Source organism: Sus scrofa, chromosome 3, assembly GCF_000003025.6.
Source record: "Sus scrofa isolate TJ Tabasco breed Duroc chromosome 3, Sscrofa11.1, whole genome shotgun sequence".
NCBI classification, from domain to species: Eukaryota; Metazoa; Chordata; class Mammalia; order Artiodactyla; family Suidae; genus Sus; species Sus scrofa.
Window position 1 is genome coordinate 40,306,596 of NC_010445.4, and position 19,976 is coordinate 40,326,571.

At 56.4% G+C, this 19,976-nt stretch overlaps 2 protein-coding genes across 8 annotated transcripts in view; one reads left to right on the forward strand and one right to left on the reverse strand.

Moving 5' to 3' along the window:
• The window catches only part of CRAMP1 (cramped chromatin regulator homolog 1), a 50,358-nt gene extending 48,919 nt beyond the window's left edge, over positions 1-1,439 (reverse strand). The window contains exon 1 of the mRNA XM_021086822.1: positions 1,126-1,439. The gene's annotated coding sequence lies outside the window, so the exon portion shown is untranslated. The remainder of the gene's footprint in view (positions 1-1,125) is intronic.
• IFT140 (intraflagellar transport 140) overlaps positions 2,703-19,976 on the forward strand; it is a 62,842-nt gene continuing 45,568 nt past the window's right edge. The window contains exons 1-11 of one of the 7 annotated variants that reach the window (XM_021086842.1): positions 2,703-3,155; positions 6,850-7,113; positions 9,123-9,344; positions 10,798-10,919; positions 11,042-11,184; positions 12,476-12,651; positions 13,252-13,343; positions 13,792-13,898; positions 14,878-15,023; positions 18,327-18,530; positions 18,666-18,738. In XM_021086842.1, coding sequence (XP_020942501.1) covers positions 6,967-7,113; positions 9,123-9,344; positions 10,798-10,919; positions 11,042-11,184; positions 12,476-12,651; positions 13,252-13,343; positions 13,792-13,898; positions 14,878-15,023; positions 18,327-18,530; positions 18,666-18,738 — 1,432 coding nt within the window. In that variant the 5' untranslated portion in view covers positions 2,703-3,155; positions 6,850-6,966. Of the gene's footprint in view, positions 3,156-6,568; positions 7,114-9,122; positions 9,345-10,797; positions 10,920-11,041; positions 11,185-12,475; positions 12,652-13,251; positions 13,344-13,791; positions 13,899-14,877; positions 15,024-18,326; positions 18,531-18,665; positions 18,739-19,976 lie in introns of those variants that run through there. The other 6 variants (XM_021086841.1, XM_021086843.1, XM_021086845.1 and 3 more) reach the window with 6 other exon arrangements.

Genomic DNA, 19,976 nt, shown 5'->3' on the forward strand with positions numbered 1-19,976 from the left:
ACAAAACGTGACGACTCAAGAACGAGTGTCTGTGGCCCAAAAAAGCAGATCCACTCACTTACTTAATTCTGAGAGAGTCAGATACCATCAACATCGTAAGCCCACAAAAAGTAGCATATACATGCGGGGCAACAAGAACGAGAATAGTGGAAGCCTCAACAGGTGTGGCTTCTAGGCCCCTGCTGCGTCTGACGTGCCCAAGGCAACTGCTGAGAATGGGAACATTCTCATTTAAAAGGAAAAGGGGAGCAGAGCCTCAAGGCCAACAATGAAATCCAGCGACAGAGGGAAGGGTCTTTCATAGAAACATTTGGAAATGACTAAAATCACAGTGACACCTTCTCCTGCTCTAATCTACGCTGCCTCAAAACTATTGGGAACGGTCTTCGTCTGTTGCAATTGATGTCATAAATCATCTGAATTCAGGGCAGTTTAAAACAAAGCAAAACCAAACCTCCCAAAGGCTAGAACCACACAAGACAGATACCCCAACTGAAAGAATCTCATTGCACAGGCTCTCTCACTAGTCACTTCTCAACCTACCCACGTCTACCTAAGAAACTTGAAAATATCCTAAAGGGCCTTCCTCTGGGTTATAATGGGGACAACCCTACTTCCCAGAGCCAGCCAGGCAGGCCAGGCACCGGGCAAAGCTTACACCCGCTACAAATAAACTCGCCCGTTTGCCAGGCTGAATATTAGAAAACACAAAACTGAACACAGAAGGACGTGGCTTTTCAGAATCAAAAGGATATTTCGGAGTTTTCCCCGAAGGGAAAAAGAAAACACGGAGATGGAATCGTCTTACCAAGTACCTCCAACGTTACTTCCAGGGGTGGGATCACCTCAAGTCCAATGCCGGCTGGACACCATTTGTCGCATTTAGGGTAAGGAAAAGCAAAACCCTCCCTCTCTGGCTGATTTCTGACTGCACACAAAGAGCGCTGTCAACGCAACGCTTCTGTGTCCGGGTCCATCCAAGCCGCCTCGACACAACACCGCGTGCGTAACCGCCGCCAGGGCGCAGGCCGCTTCTTCCGCAACCCCGCTCCGGCTGGGAGCCTGACCTCGCCGTGACAGCCGGTCGGGACGGCCTAACCCTCCCGAGCCCCAGCCTCCGGTCACCTTTTTCATCAACGCCTCGCAGCAGCCTGGCTTCCCGGGCCCCCCGGGGGCCTCCCGGGCGCCCGCAGAACCGGCCGGGTCGGGCAGCTCCGGCCCCCGAGCGCCGACTGCTGAGAGGACGCGACGTCGGTGTGGTCCTGCCGCCTCGGAAGCAGTCGCCGAGTGGCACGCGACCCGGCACGTCCCCTCCACGGCCAGTGTGCGGCGGACGGGGCTGCGGGCGCTGGTGTTGCCACAGCTCAGCCTCCCCGAGGCCCGGCTCCCGGCGCACAGGAGCAGTTCCGGCTACGGCGGCCGGCGGAGTCCTCGGAGGCGACGCGCGGGGCGGGGCCGGGGCGGCGGGCGCGCGGGCCGGGGCGGGGCGACGCGCGCGAGGCCGAGCACGTCGATGTTTTCATCGGGCGCGCCCCCCCAGGGGCGCTCCCATTGGTCAGCAGCGGGCGCGCGCGCTCGCACGCACGGACGCTGGGCGGGGGTGGGGGGGCGGGCCTACGACGCGGGTAATGTTGTGACGCCAGCCTCGCGGCCGTGCGGGCTAGTACGTCTCTCAGGATTGGTAGACCCACAGCCAATAGAGTGAGAGCCCCGGCTGGGATTGGCCCGGGCCGTGTTGACGGATGCGTGAGAAGAAATCACCGCCTCAACTCTTTGAGTCTCGAATCCGGCGCGAAGCGGGTTTTTAACGAGAAACTGTGCGAGGGTAACTGAGGCAGACAAACACACCCTTTATTGGGTTGTGTGCGTGCATTTGAAGTTCTTCAGCGTGGCAGATGGTGCTGCGCACTTGCGTTGTTTTCCTTCGCTTGAGGAATAAAGGAGTGCTTTATAAATTCTAGCATTTATGAAGGGAGGAAAAGTGGTTTTTAAGGGTACACATTTGCAGTATTACCTAAAGCAGAGTATAATGGCTGCAGGCAAAGTATTGTACTATCACTGTGTAAGGTGATAAATATCTCTCCACATCCCGATCATTTTATAATATATACACGTATCACAGTAACAGCCAATATACCGTAAACTTACACAATGTTACGTGTCCTATCTACTCAAAATTCTAGTTTCTGAAAAAGGGGTTGTTTAAAAAATAGCATCTTCCCTGTATGTGTTTGATTCAGCGCCTAGCTCTTCCGTTTAAGTAGTACCTACATTTACCTGTTTTGTTTTTGTTATTTGTTTACCAATTGGACCTCTTTTGTTTCGCTGTAGTACCTTTTTAAAATAAATGATAATTGCTTTTTTTTTCTTTTCCAAAATAGTTTAACCTACCAGCCCGTTAGAAGAAGGCGGCACGTTGCTAACCCTTGGGGAATGCCGCCAGGGTTAGACAGCAGATAAGTTTCTAACCAGATGAACTCCTGTCTTTGGCTGTCACTTTCTTGCCAAAGGCGTCCATGAGGCCCACAAAGCATTGAACGCAGGTCCTGAGCTATAAACTTCAAGGAACTATGTTGAATCAACTGGCTTCTCTCAGAAATACTCTTGAAGGACCCCCTCCTTGTAACTAGACATAGCAAAGCCTAGCAAGCCGTCTGGGGGGGTCCAGAAATCCTAGCAATAAGATGAACCAGAAAGGAGAGACTCTTAAAGATGGCGTTCCGTTTCTTCCCCACAATCTCCCTGCTGCCTTCCTCCCCCTGACCGACTGACCTACGTGGCTGGGGAGATGTAACTACAAGAGTGGGTAGGCCAACGGGCCATGCATCCCCACCACACCAAAAAGAATTCATCGGCTTCCCGACTCTGCGCAGAAAGGCACATCCTGGTCCCTAGGCCTCCTCTGCGAGGTAGCGCCGTGGCCTCTTAGACCGAGGCTGCGAAAGGGCAACTCGTCCTGCGGCAGCGCGCTGCTCGCGGCTCGCGGGAGAAATCCTGCCCTGGGGTCGCACGAACATTCCCGATAGTCTTCGGCTCTTTCCGGCCTCTCGGGACGCTTCGGGCGGCCTCGGCCGCTCGCTCCCCTTCAGAGGTATCAGCGCTCTGCTGGCAGCCGTTGTCCCGGCAACGCGCGGTGGCGCTGCGGCCCAGCCAAGGTGAGTACCCGCCGGGAACCTTGGGCAGGGAAGTAGGGGTTCGGGGGTGGGGTGGGGTGGGGGCCGGGGCCCCGCAGGAGGAGGTCGGGGAACTCGGGAGGAGGGCGACGACTAGGCGGGGCCGGGGAGGGGCTCCGGAGGCCCGGGGCCTGGGGCTGGGAGGAGGGCGACATCGGGGCGCGCCGGACCCCTCCCCGCGCCAGATTATTTTCATCCCAAATTCCGGTGCGGGCGGAACGCCGGAGCGGCCGGCGCAAGATAAGGGCCGCCTTCCGCGCAGGCAGGTCCGAGTGAGGCCCGCGCGGCCTCGGGGGGCCCGGGGGAGCCGGCCGGGAGGGGAGGCGGCTGTTCCCGCGGCGCTCGCGGTGACACCGGACGGGGAGGGAATAGGAAAAGCCTCTTTCTGCGCTGCCAGCCCTGCGGCCCGAGGCACCGCACGGCCCAAACCGGCTAAGGCGGTTCTTCGTGCCCTCGGAGTGCAGTTGTGACCCCGCAGTGCCCGAGGCCGGGGAAAGGGGGTCCGGGCGGTGAGGCTTTCGGGGTGGCCCGTCGTGCCCTTCCACTAAGCTCCCTTTGCCTCAAAGCCTTTCCATCTCCCTCCTGCAGCATCTCCATCTCCAAGCAGTAATAAACTTAGTAGCTGGAGCCGCTCAGTTGAGAGACCTTAACAAGTTCCCTCCCAAAAGGTGGAGGCGTAAAAACGTTGCACGGGAGCTCCCGTGGCGGCTTAGAAGGTTAAGAACCTGACATAGTATCATGAGGATGGGGGTTCGATCCCTGGCCCCACTCAGTGGGTTAAAGATCCTGCTTTGTGGTGAGCTGTGATGGAGGTCGCAGACGTGGCTCAGATTCCATGTGGCTGTGGCAGAGGCCAGCAGCTGCAGCTCCAGTTCCACCCTTAGCCTAGGAACTTCCACATGCCCCCCCCCCGGACTTAAAAAGGGTGGGGGGAGATGGTGCAGGACTGGATGCGAGAGGAGCAAATTGGTGAGAACAAATAGAAATTTTTTCTTCACTTCCCCAAAGGTTATACGTGGACAAGTCATTTTGTGGTCTAGAGACCCTGATCTTGTTTTAAGGAAAGGAAGTGCACTTGTCTCTGCAATGGAGCCAGTGGGGCACGATTTTATTCTTGGTCATCTCTCTTCCTTATGTTTGCCTTGGTAACTTTTCTTCAGCATCATGCAGATAATACATATATATATATATATATATATTTTTTTTTTTTTTTTGTCTTTTTGCTATTTCTTGGGCCGCTCCCACGGCATATGGAGGTTCCCAGGCTAGGGGTCGAATCGGAGCTGTAGCCGCCGGCCTACACCACAGCCACAGCAACACGGGATCCGAGCCGCGTCTGTGACCTATACCACAGCTCACGGCAACGCCGGATCGTTAACCCACTGAACAAGGGCAGGGACCGAACCCGCAACCTCATGGTTCCTAATCGGATTCGTTAACCACTGCGCCACAATGGGAACTCCAGATGATATTTAATCACTGCTAAAAAATGTTAACACAGGTGAAAGGAATGATGAACCATCATACGTTGTATAAAAATGGACTCATTCACCCTGGCCTTAACCTACCTTTTTTTTTTTTTTTTTTTTTTTTTTGCTTTTTAGGGCCACACCTGCATCATGTGGAGGTTCCCAGGCTCGGGGTCTAATTGGAGCTACAGCTGCCGGCCTACACCACAGCTCACAGCAATGCCAGATCCTTAACCCACTGAGCGAGGCCAGGGATCAAACCCGCATCCTCATGGATCCTAGTCGGGTTCGTTAAACCCTGAGCCATCACGGGAACGCCTTAACCCACTTTTTACAAATAATAAAACAGCAAAAGCATCTTTCCTTGCTAATTAATATCTTTGTCAGGGATTCAAGTATTGGTCCCTGGCGACGACAAGACAGTGTCAGGGATTCAAGTATTGGTCCCTGGCGACGACAAGACAGTGTTCCAGGTGTTGGGGGTGCCCCTGTGGCCCCCAGAGAATCTGGTAGGGACTGGAGGCTACGCAAACACACATTTACAATAAAGCTTAAATGCAGCAATGGAGAAATACCAGGTAGGAAACTATGCAGCACGCAGACCAGCCTAGAAGTCAAGTCCAAGGCCCTGGTGACGAGAGGAAGCCTCCTGAGCACCCAGAGCAGGGCTGTGGGGAGAGCCTCTTGCAAGGCACCAGCAGGAAGACAGTAATTTAAAGACCTTCTAATTTAAAGACCTTCTGCTTATGACAAAGTGACTTTTGAAATAGACGAGGAAATCAGGCTCACTTTCTCCTGTGCTGTTAGAATTCTTTCTGCATCATCACAGCAAAGTGAACATACTACTCATCTTTCCAAGGCCTGTTTTCACAGATTAAACTTGTTAAATATGAGTAAGAGTTTCCCACAGCCCAGAATTCACACCCTTGGTTGGCTGCAGCACATTGAAACTTACTTTGAAAGTTTTCTTTTTCCTTTTTTTTTTCTTTTTTTTTTTTTTTGTCTTTTTGCCTTTTCCTGGGCCACTCCCATGGCACATGGAGGTTCCCAGGCGAGGGGTCGAATCGGAGCTGTAGCCACCGGCCTATGCCACAGCCACAGCCACGCGGGATGCAAACCACGTTTGCAACCTACACCACAGCTCACGGCAACGCCGGATCCTTAACCCACTGAGCAAGGCCAGGGATTGAACCTGCAACCCCATGGTTCCCAGTCAGATTCGTTAACCACCGAGCCACAATGGGAACTCCACTTTGAAAGTTTTCTGGGTCAGAGTTCCCATTGTGTCTCAGTGGAAATGAAGCTGACTAGGATCCATGAGGACGCAGGTTCAATCCCTGGCCTTGCTCAGTGGGTTAAGGATCTAGCGTTGCCGTGAGTTGTGGTGTAGGTCGAAGACCTGGCTCAGATCTGGTGTTGCTGTGGCTGTGGTGTAGGCCGGCAGCTACAGCTCTAATTCGACCCCTAGCTTGGGAACTTCTGCATACCATGGGTGCATCCCTAAAAAGAAAAAAAAAAAAAGGGTAAGAAATTTGAGTGCCAGGTTGTTCTACACATTTCTCTTTTGTGCAGCTTTTGCTTTTATTTTTATTTTTATTTGTGGCGGTGGGGAGGAGGCGGCATGGCTGCAGCATGTAGAAGTTCCTGGGCCAGGGATGAGACCTGAGCCATAGCAGTGACAACGACTGAGTCCTTAACCTAGTAGGTCCCTAGGAAACTGCCAGTTCCCTGGATTGTCTCTTATGATTTGAAAATTTTGCTTAAAAGGGAGCTGTCGAGGCACTCCCATCATGGCACAGCAGAAACAAATCCAACTAGGAACCGTGAGGTTGCAGGTTCGATCCCTGGCCTCGCTCAGTGGGTTAAGGAGCCGGTGTTGCCGTGAGCTGTGATATGGGTGGCAGATGCGGCTCGGATCTGGTGTTACTGCGACTGTGGCCTAGGCTGACAGCTGTAGCTCTGATTTGACCTCTAGCCTGCAAACTTCCACGTGCCATGGATGGGGCCCTAAAAAGCAGGAAAAAAAGGCGGTGGGCAGCTGTAGAAATATCAACTGTCCAAGTTGATAAAAATGACCAAGGGGCTTGTCCTTCCTGCTGTGCTGGCGAGTCCGTGTTGCTCTTCCCCGTCGGGCCCGCTCGGGGCTCTTGCTGCCGACTGCGTGTTTCCCCGGGCTTGAGACGCCGTCTGTGCTCTGTGGCCTGCAGCCGCCCGCAGGGCCCCCGAGCGCGCACCCTGTGTCTTAGGACTGCAGGCTCGGGGGCCTCTCCTTCCTCGATCTCTGTAGCGAAGGGCACGGCTGTTGTCGCCCTGCTGGTCTCATCATGCTGCTCTACTTTGACCACCGCGTGGAAGCCCCGGACGCGGCGGGGTCCCCCTCCCATGTCTGCTGGCACCCCGTTCATCCGTTCCTGGCTGTGGCTTCCGTCAACCCAGCCTTAGGAGGCAGTGTGGACATATACCTGGAGCAGGTGAGTGTGGCGGGCGCCGCTCTGACCTCTGTACCTCTGCTCCCGTCGTGTGGGTGTGGGGGTGGGTGGGTGGGTGTGTATTCTCACCCAGGTCCAGGTTCCAAGCTTTATAAACGCCCTGTCATGTGAATAATCCTTTAACCCCTGCTGTTCAGTGTTGGCGTGTTGAGGGACGCGTAAGACAGATTCCACGGTCCGTTCACGGTCACCAACCAGAACTGGCCCCTCTCCAGCCTCCTGTTGACTCACATTGGCCATTTGAAAGTAGCTTCCTTAACAGATGACCTCAAATTGTGTGGCTGAAAACAGCAGAAATGTACTGTTCCCTTCATGGCACAGCGGAAACGAATCCAACTAGGAGCCATGAGGCTGCGGGTTTGATCCCTGGCCTTGCTCAGTGGGTTAAGGATCCAGCGTTGCCCTGAGCTGTGATGTAGGTCGCAGTTGTGGCTTGGATCCCACATTGCTGTGGCTGTGGTGTAGGCCGGCAGCTTTAGTTCTGATTGGACCCCTAGCCTGGGAACCTCTGTCTGCGCGGTACAGCCCTAAAAAGCAAAAAAAAAAAAAAAAAAAAAAAAAAAAAAACCACCATCAGAAAAGTACTCTCTCGTACTTCTGGAAGCCAAAAATCTCAAGCAAGGGGCTGGCAGGGCTCGCTCAAGTGGAGGATCTGTTCTGTGTTTATATCGGCTTCTGGTGCAGCCAGCATCCTGTATCCTTGGCTGGTCCCCATGTCACTGCAGTCTCCCCTCATTGTCACATGGCAAACTCCTCTGTGTGTCCATGTCCAGGTCTCTGTCCTCCTCTTAGAAGGACGCCAGGCATGTGGGACCAGCACCCACTCTAATGACCTCGTCTTAACTTGACCGCGGCACATGGAGGTTCCTAGGCCAGGAGTCGAATCGGAGCTGCAGCTGTCAGTCTCACCACAGCCACGGCAGCGCCAGATCCGAGCCGCGTCTGCCACCTTTGTCATGGCGACACCAGATCCTTAACCCACCAAGCAAGGCCGGGAATCAAACCCACGTCCTCATGGATGCTAGTCAGGCTTGTTAGCCGCAGTCGTCCACAGGGGCACCGCAGGGAACTTGCCTGATAATAGCAATTTTAGATAAAAAATTTTTTAATTTAGAAAATTTAAAGTGTGCTTCCTGTTTGTCTAGTTGCCATCAGGAAAGCTTTAGGATGTAGGTGAGATTGCTGCAGACCCCAGGAGAAGTAAGAACAAACCGAGTTCATCTCTGGACACACACACGTTTATGCCCTAAACCTCCTTCCCTAAAAATGTCTAGAAGACACAAGCATATACAAGAGTGTGCTCCATCCGCTGCCAGAGCAACGGCACCATCACAGAGCTTCTGGAAGACTCCCCCGTGTACACACGAGAGCATGAGAGTCCAGAGGGCGAATCACATCGTCGTATCATTCTGAAAATAGCTGTGGTCTCACAGACCCCAGAAAGCTTCCTGGGGTCACCTACCCACACTTGGGGGCCTCGGGTCAGCACACTTCACCCACTGGCCCACCGCTTGTTTCTGCAGAGAAGGTTGTGTCCTAAGCTGGCCAGGTGGTCGCTGAGTGTTTACCTTAAACGGCACAGCTCAGGTGGGGCAAGACGGTTTCCATAAAAATTAGCGGCGTATTGGAGTTCCCATCGTGGCTCAGCGGAAACCAGTCGAACTAGCATCCCTAAGGACGCGGGTCCCATCATGGCCTTTCTCAGCAGGTTGAGGATCTGGCCGTGAGCTGGGGTGTAGGTCGCAGACCTGGCTGGGATCTGGCCTTGCTGTGGCTGGTGGAGGCCAGCACCTGCAGCTCTGATTCGACCCCTCACCTGGGAAGCTCCGTATGCCGCGGGCATGGCCCTGAAAGATAAAACAACATTAACAGCCTGCTTTCTCACCCCGCAGCCCTTGGTAGCTTCTCGTCCATGTCATTTCTCTGATGAGGCAGAAATTCTTAGAGCGGCTGAGTTCCCTACAGTAAGGGTTGGAACCTGTCTGTCGCAGGGTGAGTGCGTGCCCAACACGCACATGGAGCGGGCGTCCCGAGTCACCATCCTGAGCTGGCACCCGACACGGCCGGTCCTGGCTGTCGGCTGGGAGACAGGGGAGGCGGTGATCTTCAACAAGCAGGACAAGGAGCAGCACGCAGTCCCCCCGACGCACACCGCCGACCTCACCGTCCTCACCTGGAGCCCCAGCGGGAACTACCTGGCCTCGGGGGACAGGGTGAGCAGACCCGATGACGCGGACTTGGTGTCACTCGAAATGTGTGCTTGTCAGAGTTCCCTGGCGGCTCAGCGGCTCAGGTCCCTGGCATTGTCGCGGCTGTGGCGTGGGTTCTGTCCTCGGCCCCAGTACTTCCTGCCATGGCACAGCCAAAAAAAGAAAGAAAATAAATGTGTGCTTGCTGAATCCACCTGACCTTGTCAGAGGAGATGGCCGACTTTGTTTTATGTTGGGAGCAGGGCGGGAATATTTTATTCTGCCATCTCAGTCCATGGCAGAAGTCTGCCATTTTAAATCAGCATTTCTAGGTACCTGCAAGCATGGAGTGGCGTCTTAGGTGCGGTCACTGTGAGGCACCTGGATGCCAGTTTCCTGAGCCCCCTGCCCCTGCCTGAGCATCCCTGGTCCTAATTGGAAGGTCGCTCTGCCCCACGGGATACTCGGCAGTGCCCGGAGATGTTTTTGGCTGTGACCGCGGTGGGCGTGGAGGGAAGAGGTGCTGCTCGGCATCCTCCAGTGCGGTGGGCAGACCCCATGGCAGAGACGCACCAGCCCAGCATCAGCAGTGCCCAGGCTGAGAAACTGGGCCTCGACCTAATTGGGTTCACAAATTACAGCAGAAATTTATAATGTGTTTATCCATTTTACGTGTTTAAGGTAACACATGTTTCAGAGTTGAAAACGTACAAAACGGTGTATGCTGTGAAAAGCCTCTCCAGCCCCGCGCGCCCCACAGACACACGCACAGACACACACACACAGACGCACACAGACGCACACACACACGCACGCAGCTTCAATTCTCAGAGCTTCTCAGGAGCACGTGACGCTTTCCTTCCCAGCTTCCAAGCCCACGGGGCTCTGCTGTAGAGCAGGTGACAGAATAGCACAGAGGAACCCTGCGCCCTCCGCACGGTCAGTGGTTATTCACGTTTGGCGCATCTGCCGTCTCTGTATTTGTTCCATGAGCAGCATTAAGGAACCCGACCAGCATCCATGAGGATGTGAGTTCGATCCCTGGCCTTGCTCAGTGCGTTGAGGATCCGGTGTTGCCATGAGCTATGGTGTAGGTCGCAGATGTGGCTCGGATCCCGCGTGGCTGTGGCTGTGGTGTTGGCCGGCAGCTGTAGCTCCAATTGGACCCCGAGCTTGGGAACCTCCATATGCCAGAGGTGCAGCCCTAAAAAGACAAAAAAGAGAAAAGAAAAGAAAGGCATGTTTTCAGGACTGAATGCAGGACACTTGTCGTTCCCAGAAATGGAGACGGGAGGCGCCCTGGAGAGTTTCTGGTCGCTTGGTTGAACACTGCTGGACTGTCTGCCTTGCTCACAGTGCACACGTGGTAGTGTTGCAATTTACAATCAGGACAGGGATGCGCCCAGGCGCTGTTGCACCGTGTAACCCTTGCCTTCCGCCGGTCCCTCCGTGAAGCCTATGATGTTGGCTTTTGCAGCTTGGAGTCCTGATCTTGTGGCGGCTGGACCAAAGGGGTCGGGTCCAAGGAGCGCCCCTGCTGAAGCACGACTACGGCCAACCCCTCACGCACTGCATCTTCCGGCGCCCCCCGCCTGGCGAGTTCGTGGCCACATCCTTGGGGCGGGCCAGTGGGGGCGGGGCTCTCCTGAGCCGGGGGCTCGCGTGAAGTCCCCCACCTTCGTCCAGGGAGCCACGGGGAATTGTGTCGCACTTGCTCGCAGGGATCTCGTTCAGTTGGCGAAGGCGGCCGTGAGTGGTGACGAGAAAGCCCTGGACATGTTCAATTGGAGCAAGAGCGGCCTTGGAAGCGTCTTAAAAATGGGGTCTCAGGAAGGCCTGTCCTTCTTTGTCAGCTTGACGGATGGTGAGACACTCAGGCTGGGGCTCTGGGACCCTGCAGTGTCTCGGGATGTCCGGGAGACGTTGGAGACAATGGGGGCGCGTCTCGGCACGAAAGCACAGGCTGTGTGAGCCACTCCCGGACGGACAGCTGTTGGGGGGTTTCCTCCAGTGTCCAAAGCGCAGCTTCCCCTGGATCCGTGGTGACAAATTGAGCTTTACTTGCATTTGAAGGTTTTTCACTGTGACGCGGTGGGTCAGCAGTTCCAGGTGACCTGCCCGCCTCCCAGGGCTCTCTGTCAGGCACAGGATCACGGGCCTGGTCCTGCGGCCTCCAGCCCCGCGGGGGGCGCTGGCCCAACTTCCATGGGCCTCCTCCTGGGCCCATGGCGAGGCCGGCAGCCCTGGTAGACGCAGGGTGGCGTCCAGGGAAGTAGAAAGATGGTCACAAGTGCAGGTCCGCGGTGGGACGGAGGCCCCAGAGGCGAGCCCTGGGCCGGGCGCTTGTCCTGGTAGTGGTAGAGGGACCTTGCCTCCCAGGAGGTGAGCAGACAGAGTGGCCAGAGGGGAACTGGAGGGAGCGGCGATGTGCTCAGGCATGAGGCCGCCGTGTGGACACCCCGCGGGGCTGCCCCACTCGGGAGCTGCGCACATGGGGGAGTGTCACCCCCTCTCTGTGACTCAACCTCCTGATGCGGAAATGGGGAGCAGAGCAGCCCCACCTCAGGAGCTCCCTGCAGATGCCCGCTGGGTCCAGTCACGTGGCACTCGCAGCGGGCCTGTCACAAACCTGCGACAGTTTGCCTCTGGATGGCCTGGACCGTTGAGCTGGATGAGATCTCAGGTCGTCCTCTGGCAGTGAGAGGACAGACGGCCGGGGGACCCTCCTGGAGGAGAAGCCGCTCTATCCTGGGGCCCTGGGCCCGCACAGCGCCATGCTCAGGAGCTGCAAGCAGATGTAGGATGCGCCAAGGGGCCCCGGGCCGAGGCCCAGGCAGGGCGAGGGCATGCAGGCAAAGCCCGGCCAGGGTGGCCTCGGCCCGTGGGTGCCAGCCCGGTGGAGGCTGCGAGTCGGGAGGTCGGCCTGCGGGTTAGGGTTGCGCAGGTGGCGGAGGGGCTGGTGGAAGGAGGACCAGCAGACCCCGGGGCCAAGGCCAAACTGACCAATGACAGCTGATTTCAGAGACAGCAGCCTTCCCGGGAACCTGCTGGCGTTTTTAAAAAGTTTCATTTATAAATGGGTGTCACTAAAATGTTCATTTGGAAGCGCCCTTGCACAGAGAGAGTGGGCTGTGGTGAGCGTCCCTTTCCCACAGGGACCGTGCACCACGTGGACGAGGAAGGCAAGACGGCCTGGGCGGTGGCCACGGACAGCTGCGTCCAGGCGCTCTTCTACGTGGACAAGAGGCAGGCACTGGTGGCTGTCACCGAGAGCCTACTGCTCTGCCTGTTCACGGTGACTCCCGAGGGTGAGGCCGCCGAGGTGCTGAAGGTGCGAGCCCGCCTCGTTCTGGGTGGGGAGTCGGTGTTCGGGAGCCACCAGCAGGGACCGTGTGCAGAGCGCATCCGGGCCTGGCGGTTGGCACTGCAGTTCCTTCCATGACGCTGCCGTGGGCGGGCATTGGTTTCCCCGAGGGGCATGTGACAGGCACAGCGGAGGTTTCCCCGTGGCTGCTCGCCCGCCTCATGGGGACACCTGGCGGCCCGGGGCTGCTCATCGCCCCAGTGCCACTTTCTGGGTTTACACCTGGGGAGTCCGTGGTCCTCGGAGGCCACAGAACCTTCTCCGAGAGGCTCTTGTCCGTGAGGAAGAGTCGGTGTTCACGGGGTCGTTTGGGCTCCCCTGTCTACACAGCAGTTGAAACGTGGTGTCTGAGTCCCATGCGCCTGGGTTCAAACCACACCTCTGCTGGCTGGTGGGCCCTGGGAGGTGTGCCGCGCCCTCGGCTGTGACAGCTGCCTCGCCAGGGCTGGCCACTCAGCGTCGCTGGCCCCGTGCCATGCAGGTGGCCGTCGTCGCCCTGGCCGGAGAAGCTGGGCCACGCTTCCCAGTGCCCACGTGCGCCTCCTTCCCGGTTGTTTCTGTCTCCAGGTGAAGCTGAGCGGGAAGACGGGTCGCCGGGCAGACGTGGCTCTGATTGAAGGCAGCCTTCTTGTGAGCGCCACGGGGGAGGCGGTGCTCAGGTGCCAGCCTGCCTCCCGGTGCCCGGGCGGGAGACTCCGGGCGAAGCAGCGACCAGCTCTGAGATGGGAGGACCGCGTCAGGGGCCTGGGCCGGGGAAGTGCGGGCCCGATGGCTCCTGCTCCCCTGCGCCTGGGCAGGTGGAACCTGCATGAGGGCTCTGGCGCCCGCCTGGCTGCTTCGGCCTCCGTGACCCCCGAGGGTCTCCCGTGGCCTCTGTGCTCAGAGCTCCTGGGGCCCGTTGTAACCCGGACTCTGTCCCTGGGACCTTCTTTGATGAACAGCTGGTCCCTTTGTCATGAACAGGGAGTCAAATAAGCTGATGGCGACATGCTTTTCTCACCTGAGTCCCAAGGGCTGGGTCTTTCCTCATTTTTGCAGTTTGCTCTGCACGTCGTGCACGGTTTAATGACTCCCCCCCACCCCCCGTCTTGCCTCCCTGTCCCGTAGGTTCTGGGACTTAGACCGAGGAGAGAATTACCTGCTGAGTCCAGAGGAGAAGTTTGGTTTTGAAAAAGGCGAGAACATAAACTGTGTTTCTTACTGTGAAGTCAAAGGTGAGACTTCGTGGAGGGAGGGAGAGAAGGGGCGGCCTCAGCCTTCGCTCTGGGCGGCAGCGACGGTGACGTGGGGTCCGGGGAGCATGGCCTCGCCTTCGCCTGCGGCGTGACTCCCTCCACTCAGCCCAGAGCCAGAGCTTTGTTGTCCCGCGTGACAGTCGAAGCCCCTGGTCAGAAACAGGAGCAGCCTGGCAGCATGAGTTAGTGTCTGTTCCTCCAGAAACACGGAGAAAAGTCAGTGTGAGAAACAGTTTATATGCAGATGTTTAAGATACGGGGGTTCCTCCTGTGGCACCGGGGTTAATGATCCGGCTTGTCTCAGCGGCAGCACGGGTTCAACCCCCAGCTCGGTGGAGAGGGTTAAGGGTCTGGCGTTGCAGCTGCAGTTGGGATTCCACCCCAGCCCAGCACGCACACCCAAACCACACACGCGCATGCACACGCGAGCATGGACACACTCACACACCAGCACGCACACCCAAACGACACATGCACACACATGAGCACAGACACACACACCCCAGCACACACACCCACAACCACTCGTGCACACACACACTCGAGCACGCATGCCCACCCTGTTGCCCGTGGTCAGGAGCTGTGAAGTAAGCCCGGGAGAGTGGGAGAGCCTGGAGCAGGGCTGAGGCTGGTACTATAGAGAGGGTGGTCAGAGAACGGGGCTTGCTCCGTGTTTATCCCTTTTTAACTCCACGCAAACTTTATTTTTTCATTTTATTATTTTTTGTCTGTTTGTTTTTCTGTCTTTTTAGGGCCACACCCATGGCGTATGGAGGTTCCCAGGCTAGGGGTCCAATCGGAGTGGTAGCTGCCGGCCTGCACCACAGCCCCAGCCACGCTGGATCCTCAGCCCGCTGAGCGAGGCCAAGGGACGAACCTGCGTCCTCATGGACGCCAGTCGGGGCCGTTAAGCGCTGAACCATGACGCAGGCTCTGGGCACTTTGTTTTCACCTCCAGGTCTTCTGGCGGCGGGGACCGACAGAGGGCGGGTAGCCACGTGGAGGAAGGTGCCAAGCGCCCCGAGCGGCCACGGGCTGGAGGGCAAGGACAGGTGGACCCTTCACGCGCCTGCTGAGCTCCCCGGAAGCATCACCCAGATAAAGGTGCGGCGTGCGGTGGCTCTCGGCAGAGCCGGGCAGTGCTGGCTCTGAGCCCGTTGTTTTCGGTGATTCAGCCTGACGTAGAAACAGCCATGGGCGAGTTCCCGCTGTGGCTTCGCAGGCTGCAAACGCGGTTGGTATCCATGAAGATGTGGGTCGGCTCCCTGACCCTGCTCAGTGGCTCAGTGGTTTAGACTCCTCTGTGGCCGTGAGCTGTGGCGTAGGTCACAGATGTGGCGCAGATCGCGTGCGGCTGTGGCTGTGGCCGGCAGCGACAGCTCTGATCTGACCCCTAGCCGTAAGCCATGAGTGCAGCCCTGGAAAGCACAAAAGAGGAAAAAAAAAAAAGGAAGGAAGGAAGGAAAATAGTTTAAAGGCCCCTTGGATCTCAGAATGCAGATGAGGGCTGGTGGGTCTGGAGGAATCTCTGTTCACCTGTTGCTGGTACCTCCCCATCCCTTTCTCACCCATTTATCTTAGAAAGAGCATTACCAAGACGGGTAACATATGCCGAACGATTTGCAGCCCATGCAGAGCTGCGCAGGCCTCACGGTATTAGCGCCTGTTCATTGCCCGGAGAGACCCTTACCTGTCAGCACCGGTCGCTGCTTTCACCCACCTCCCTGATGTGCCTGCCTTTCTGCCCACTTGGACCACAGCATGGCTCCGCTGGCTGCTGGCTGGTTGCTCCTTCACCCCCCACAGTCCCTCGGGGTGCTGACGGCTCCGCGTCCTGGGCCAGGCCCGTTTGGACGGGCGTGTGCGATCTGGGCTCTGAGCTGTGCTCTGGCCTGCGTGGAGCTGGCTGCTCTCTTGACACTTCCTCCTCTTCACGCACCAGCCTCCGCTGTCCTCAGGTGTGTCCTTGGGCTTGAACCTGCCAGGTTCTGGTTCAAAGTCACTTGTTCTTCTTTTTGTCTTTTTACGGCCGCGTCCATGGCACATGGAGGTTCCCAGGCCAGGGGCTGAATCAGAGCTGCAGCTTCGGGCCTACACCATAGCTCATGGCAACACGGGATCCTTAACCCACTGAGCAAGGCCAGGGATCAAATCTTTGTCCTCACGGATGCCAGTCAGATTCGTTAACCACTGAGCCATGATGGGACCTCCCAAAGTCACTTCCGTGGGGCGTTCTCTGGACCGCCTTGCCCCTCCGGGAAGGGTCCGGAGCGTGGGGGTGGGCGGAGTAGCTGGCTCCTCTCGGGGGACTCCTGCTGCAGAGCCGGGAGCCGGACACACCAGACTCTCGGTGAGGCACGAGTTGGGGTGAGGGCCTGGGAACCTCTGCCCTGTGGGTCCCACACCCACCAGGCACTGGCGTCTGCCAAGCTGAGGTGGGTGGGGCCACAGACACTGTTCCTCTCTCTGGATTTAGGGCATGTTCCTCGTTTACCCGTACCCAAACCCAGAGCAATGGACGGCTGTGTTTTCACCATTTTCCCAGTTGTGCCCAGTCCGTCTATACGGTTCCTCACCTGCCACCTGGACGTTGTCACAGATCTGCTCTGAGTGGGGTTTTTACAGTAAAATGTACTGAATCCACATTAATCAGGAAACAAAGACTTAGAGAGTAACGAGTCTAGGGAGACCTTAGAGGAATTTCCCACGTTACCTTTAGATCTTCGTCTCAGGTCATAAATGAACACAGTTTCTAGATGAATTTACAAGTTAAATATTGCAAACATTAGGTCAGAATAACGGGCTAAAAAGGCAGTATACTCAGGTCTGTAGAGAAAGTGTAACTTTCTCAGGTTCAAGTAATAAAATTAGTTGCAAAAGCAGAGGGACAGTTTTGACCCCAGAAGAATACTTCATATAGAGCAGCAGCGAAGAGGAAGCCAGAATTAAAGGAAAACTGAGCAGAGTAAATGTGCCCTTTAAAGGCCTGATCAGAGCACCAACATTTCCTGATTTTCTTCTCTTTTCTTTTTGTTCTGTCTTTTTGTCTTTTTAGGACTACACCCGCGGCACATGGAGGCTCCCAGGCTAGGGGTCAAATCAGAGCTACAGCTGCCAGCCGACACCACAGCCACAGCCACACCAGATCCGAGCAACATCTGTGACCTACACTACAGGTCATGGCAACTCTGGATCCTTAACCCACTGGGCAAGGCCAGGGATCGAACCCACAACCCCATCGTTCCTAGTCGGATTCATTTCTGCTGCGCCACGATGGGAACTCCTCCTGATTTTCAGTGCATGGTTTTTTCTTCATCTTAACACTGAAGTTGACATTCCAGTCTCCCAGGTGATGTGTACATTTCAAGCATTGGTTTTTGTTTTCTGTGGAAGAAGCAATATTTACATAGGAAGCTATTGTTTTAAACTGATGGTTAATTTTACATTTTAAATTTAGTGATACTTTGGAATCAAAGACAAGAAAACTCACATTTATAAGAAAAATATTAAGTATGTCATTGGAGGAGTTCCTGTCGTGGCACAGGGGTTAACGAACCTGACTAGGAACCATGAGGTTGCGAGTTCCATCCCTGGCTGTGCTCAGTGGGTGAAGGATCTGGCGTTGCCACGAGCTGTGGTGTAGGTCACAGACATGGCTCGGATCTGGCGTGGCTGTAGCTGTGGCGTAGGCTAGCAGCTGCAGCTCCGTCTCGACCCTGGACTGGAAACTTCCATGTGCTACAGGCACGGCCATAAAAAGAAAAAATTACAGAAGTAGCATTTGGTGTCACTCGACAAAAGCTGGTTAGTTTCCTACAGTGTGTAAATTTGCTATCCATTTATAAAAAATAGACACCCCTAACTTAACATCAGAAAACTAAACTCTAGGAGATGCTCGGGTGTTCCCACTGAGGTGCAGTGGAAGTGAATCCGACTAGGAACCATGAGGATGTGGGTTCGATCCCTGGCCTCACTCAGTGGGTTAAGGATCCGGTGTTGCCATGAACTGTGGTGTAGGTCACAGATGCGGCTCGGATCTGGCATTGCTGTGGCTGTGGTGTAGACTGGCAGCTGCAGCTCCAATTAGACCCCCTAGCCTGGGAACCTCCATATGCTGCAGGTGTGGCCGTGAAAAGCATAAAAAAAAAAAAAAAAAAAAAAAAAGATGCTTAACCAACCAGTCAGGCCAGACACGAGTCAGAATAACCACACAACTCGACCCCCGGATTCAACTCGCAGTGTTGGCATTTTATAGTTTTGCTACAAATTTCACATTTTATGCATATACATTTTTCAAATCATATCTTAAGCAAGGAGGAGAAATAGTGTGAGTCCTCGCGTTTGTAACGTTGCCCTGACTGCTCCTCTCTTCCCTTCCCTCGGGGTGCTGTCGCCTGCGGAACGAAGTGGGGGTCCAGGAAGAGCCTTCTGGCCGTGACCAGCAGCAGCTCCGTCGTGGTCCTCCGCGAGCAGGCCGTGTCCTCGCACTTCCACCAGCAGGTGGCCGTGGTGCAGGTCTCCCCACGCCTGCTCAGCGTGTCCTGCCTGTCAGCGGGGACGACGCACTATCTGCACACCGACATGCACGTCAGCGGGGTGTTTGCCACCAAGGTCACTTCCGGGGTGACCCTGGGGCCGGGGCGGGGCTCGGCGATGTGGACAGAAAGGCCCAGTGGGGCGTCAGAGTCGGGAGCACCCAAAGGCCCAGCGGACGGGCGGCTTTTTAATTTCCGTGCCGCTTTTTAGGATGCTGTTGCCGTCTGGAACGGGAAGCAGGTGGTGATCTTTGAGGCTTCCGGGGCCGTGTTCCGGAGTGCAGGTGCGTCTCCTCAGACCCCAGGAGCTCTTGGCACCTGCGTTGTCCTCTCGCCGTCTGCTGGAGCAGGGGGCCCTGTGCGGTGGGCAGAGGGCTGGCCCGGGGCCATGGGGAGGCCCTCGTGCCACTTCCCGTCCCTAGGCCTGCCTCTCTAGAGCCAGTGCTGCTGCTCCAGCCCGTGCAGCCAGGGCCCCCCGGCGTCCCTGCTGAGCCCAGCCGAGGTGAGACGGTCAGACGGCTGGGAAGTGAGGCCGCAGGCACGTGTGTACTCTCGGGGAAAGGCGCACACACCTGACCCCTGCGCTCGGCCCGGCGGTGATTCTCCGGGTGCCGACCAGGGCCAGCCTCCGTGTGAAGAGTTCAGGCTGGATCCTCGGAGTTGCCCCCCCGCCACCCGCCCCATCCATCTGGCTCTCCAGCTGCTTCACTTTCTCTTCGGGGCTGCTGTAATGATGACCACAAAGTGGGTGGCTGTTCGGGAAAGTTACTCTCTCCTGGTTCTTGTGGCCAGATGGCCAGAGTCAGGTCCACTGGCCAGGACCACAGTGTTGGCAGGGCTCCAGAGGCTCCAGGGATGGCTCTGCTCCTTGCTCCTCACTGCTTTGGGTGGCTGCCAGCAATCCTTGGCGGGCGGTCGTGTCACTCGTCTCTGCCTCCACTGTCACATTGTTCCTCTCTAAAAATCTGCCTCCCAGAGTTCTGGTCAGAGCTCAGCGATTAGCGAACCTGACTAGTATCCATGAGGTTGCAGGTTCAATCCCTGGCCTTGCTCAGTGGGTTAAGGATCCAGCATTGCCGTGAGCTGTGGTGTAAGTCAAAGACTCAGCTCAGATCCTGCGTTGCTGTGACTGTGGTGTAGGCCGGCAGCTCCAGCTCGGATTGGACCCCTAGCCTGAGAACTTCCATATGCCACGGGTGTGGCCCTAAAAGACCAAAAAACAAACCCTACCTCCCTTTTATAGGGATGCTTGTGATTCATTTCTGGCCGACCTGCATAATCCAAAATAATCGTCTCATCTCTAAACCGTGGCGTCTTAGGCCCTGTTAGCTATATTCATAGGTTGCAGGGATCAGGACCTGATATCTTTGGGGGACGTCTTCCAGCCCAGCAGTGCAACCGGGCTGCGCTCCACAGCGGCCAGGTGACAAGGCTGCCGCTGTGCCGCAGCGCCGCCCCTCCGGCCATCTCACTGCAGTTCCCTGGCGGTCGGTCTTTCCTGCTAGATTCCAGTCTTCTCATC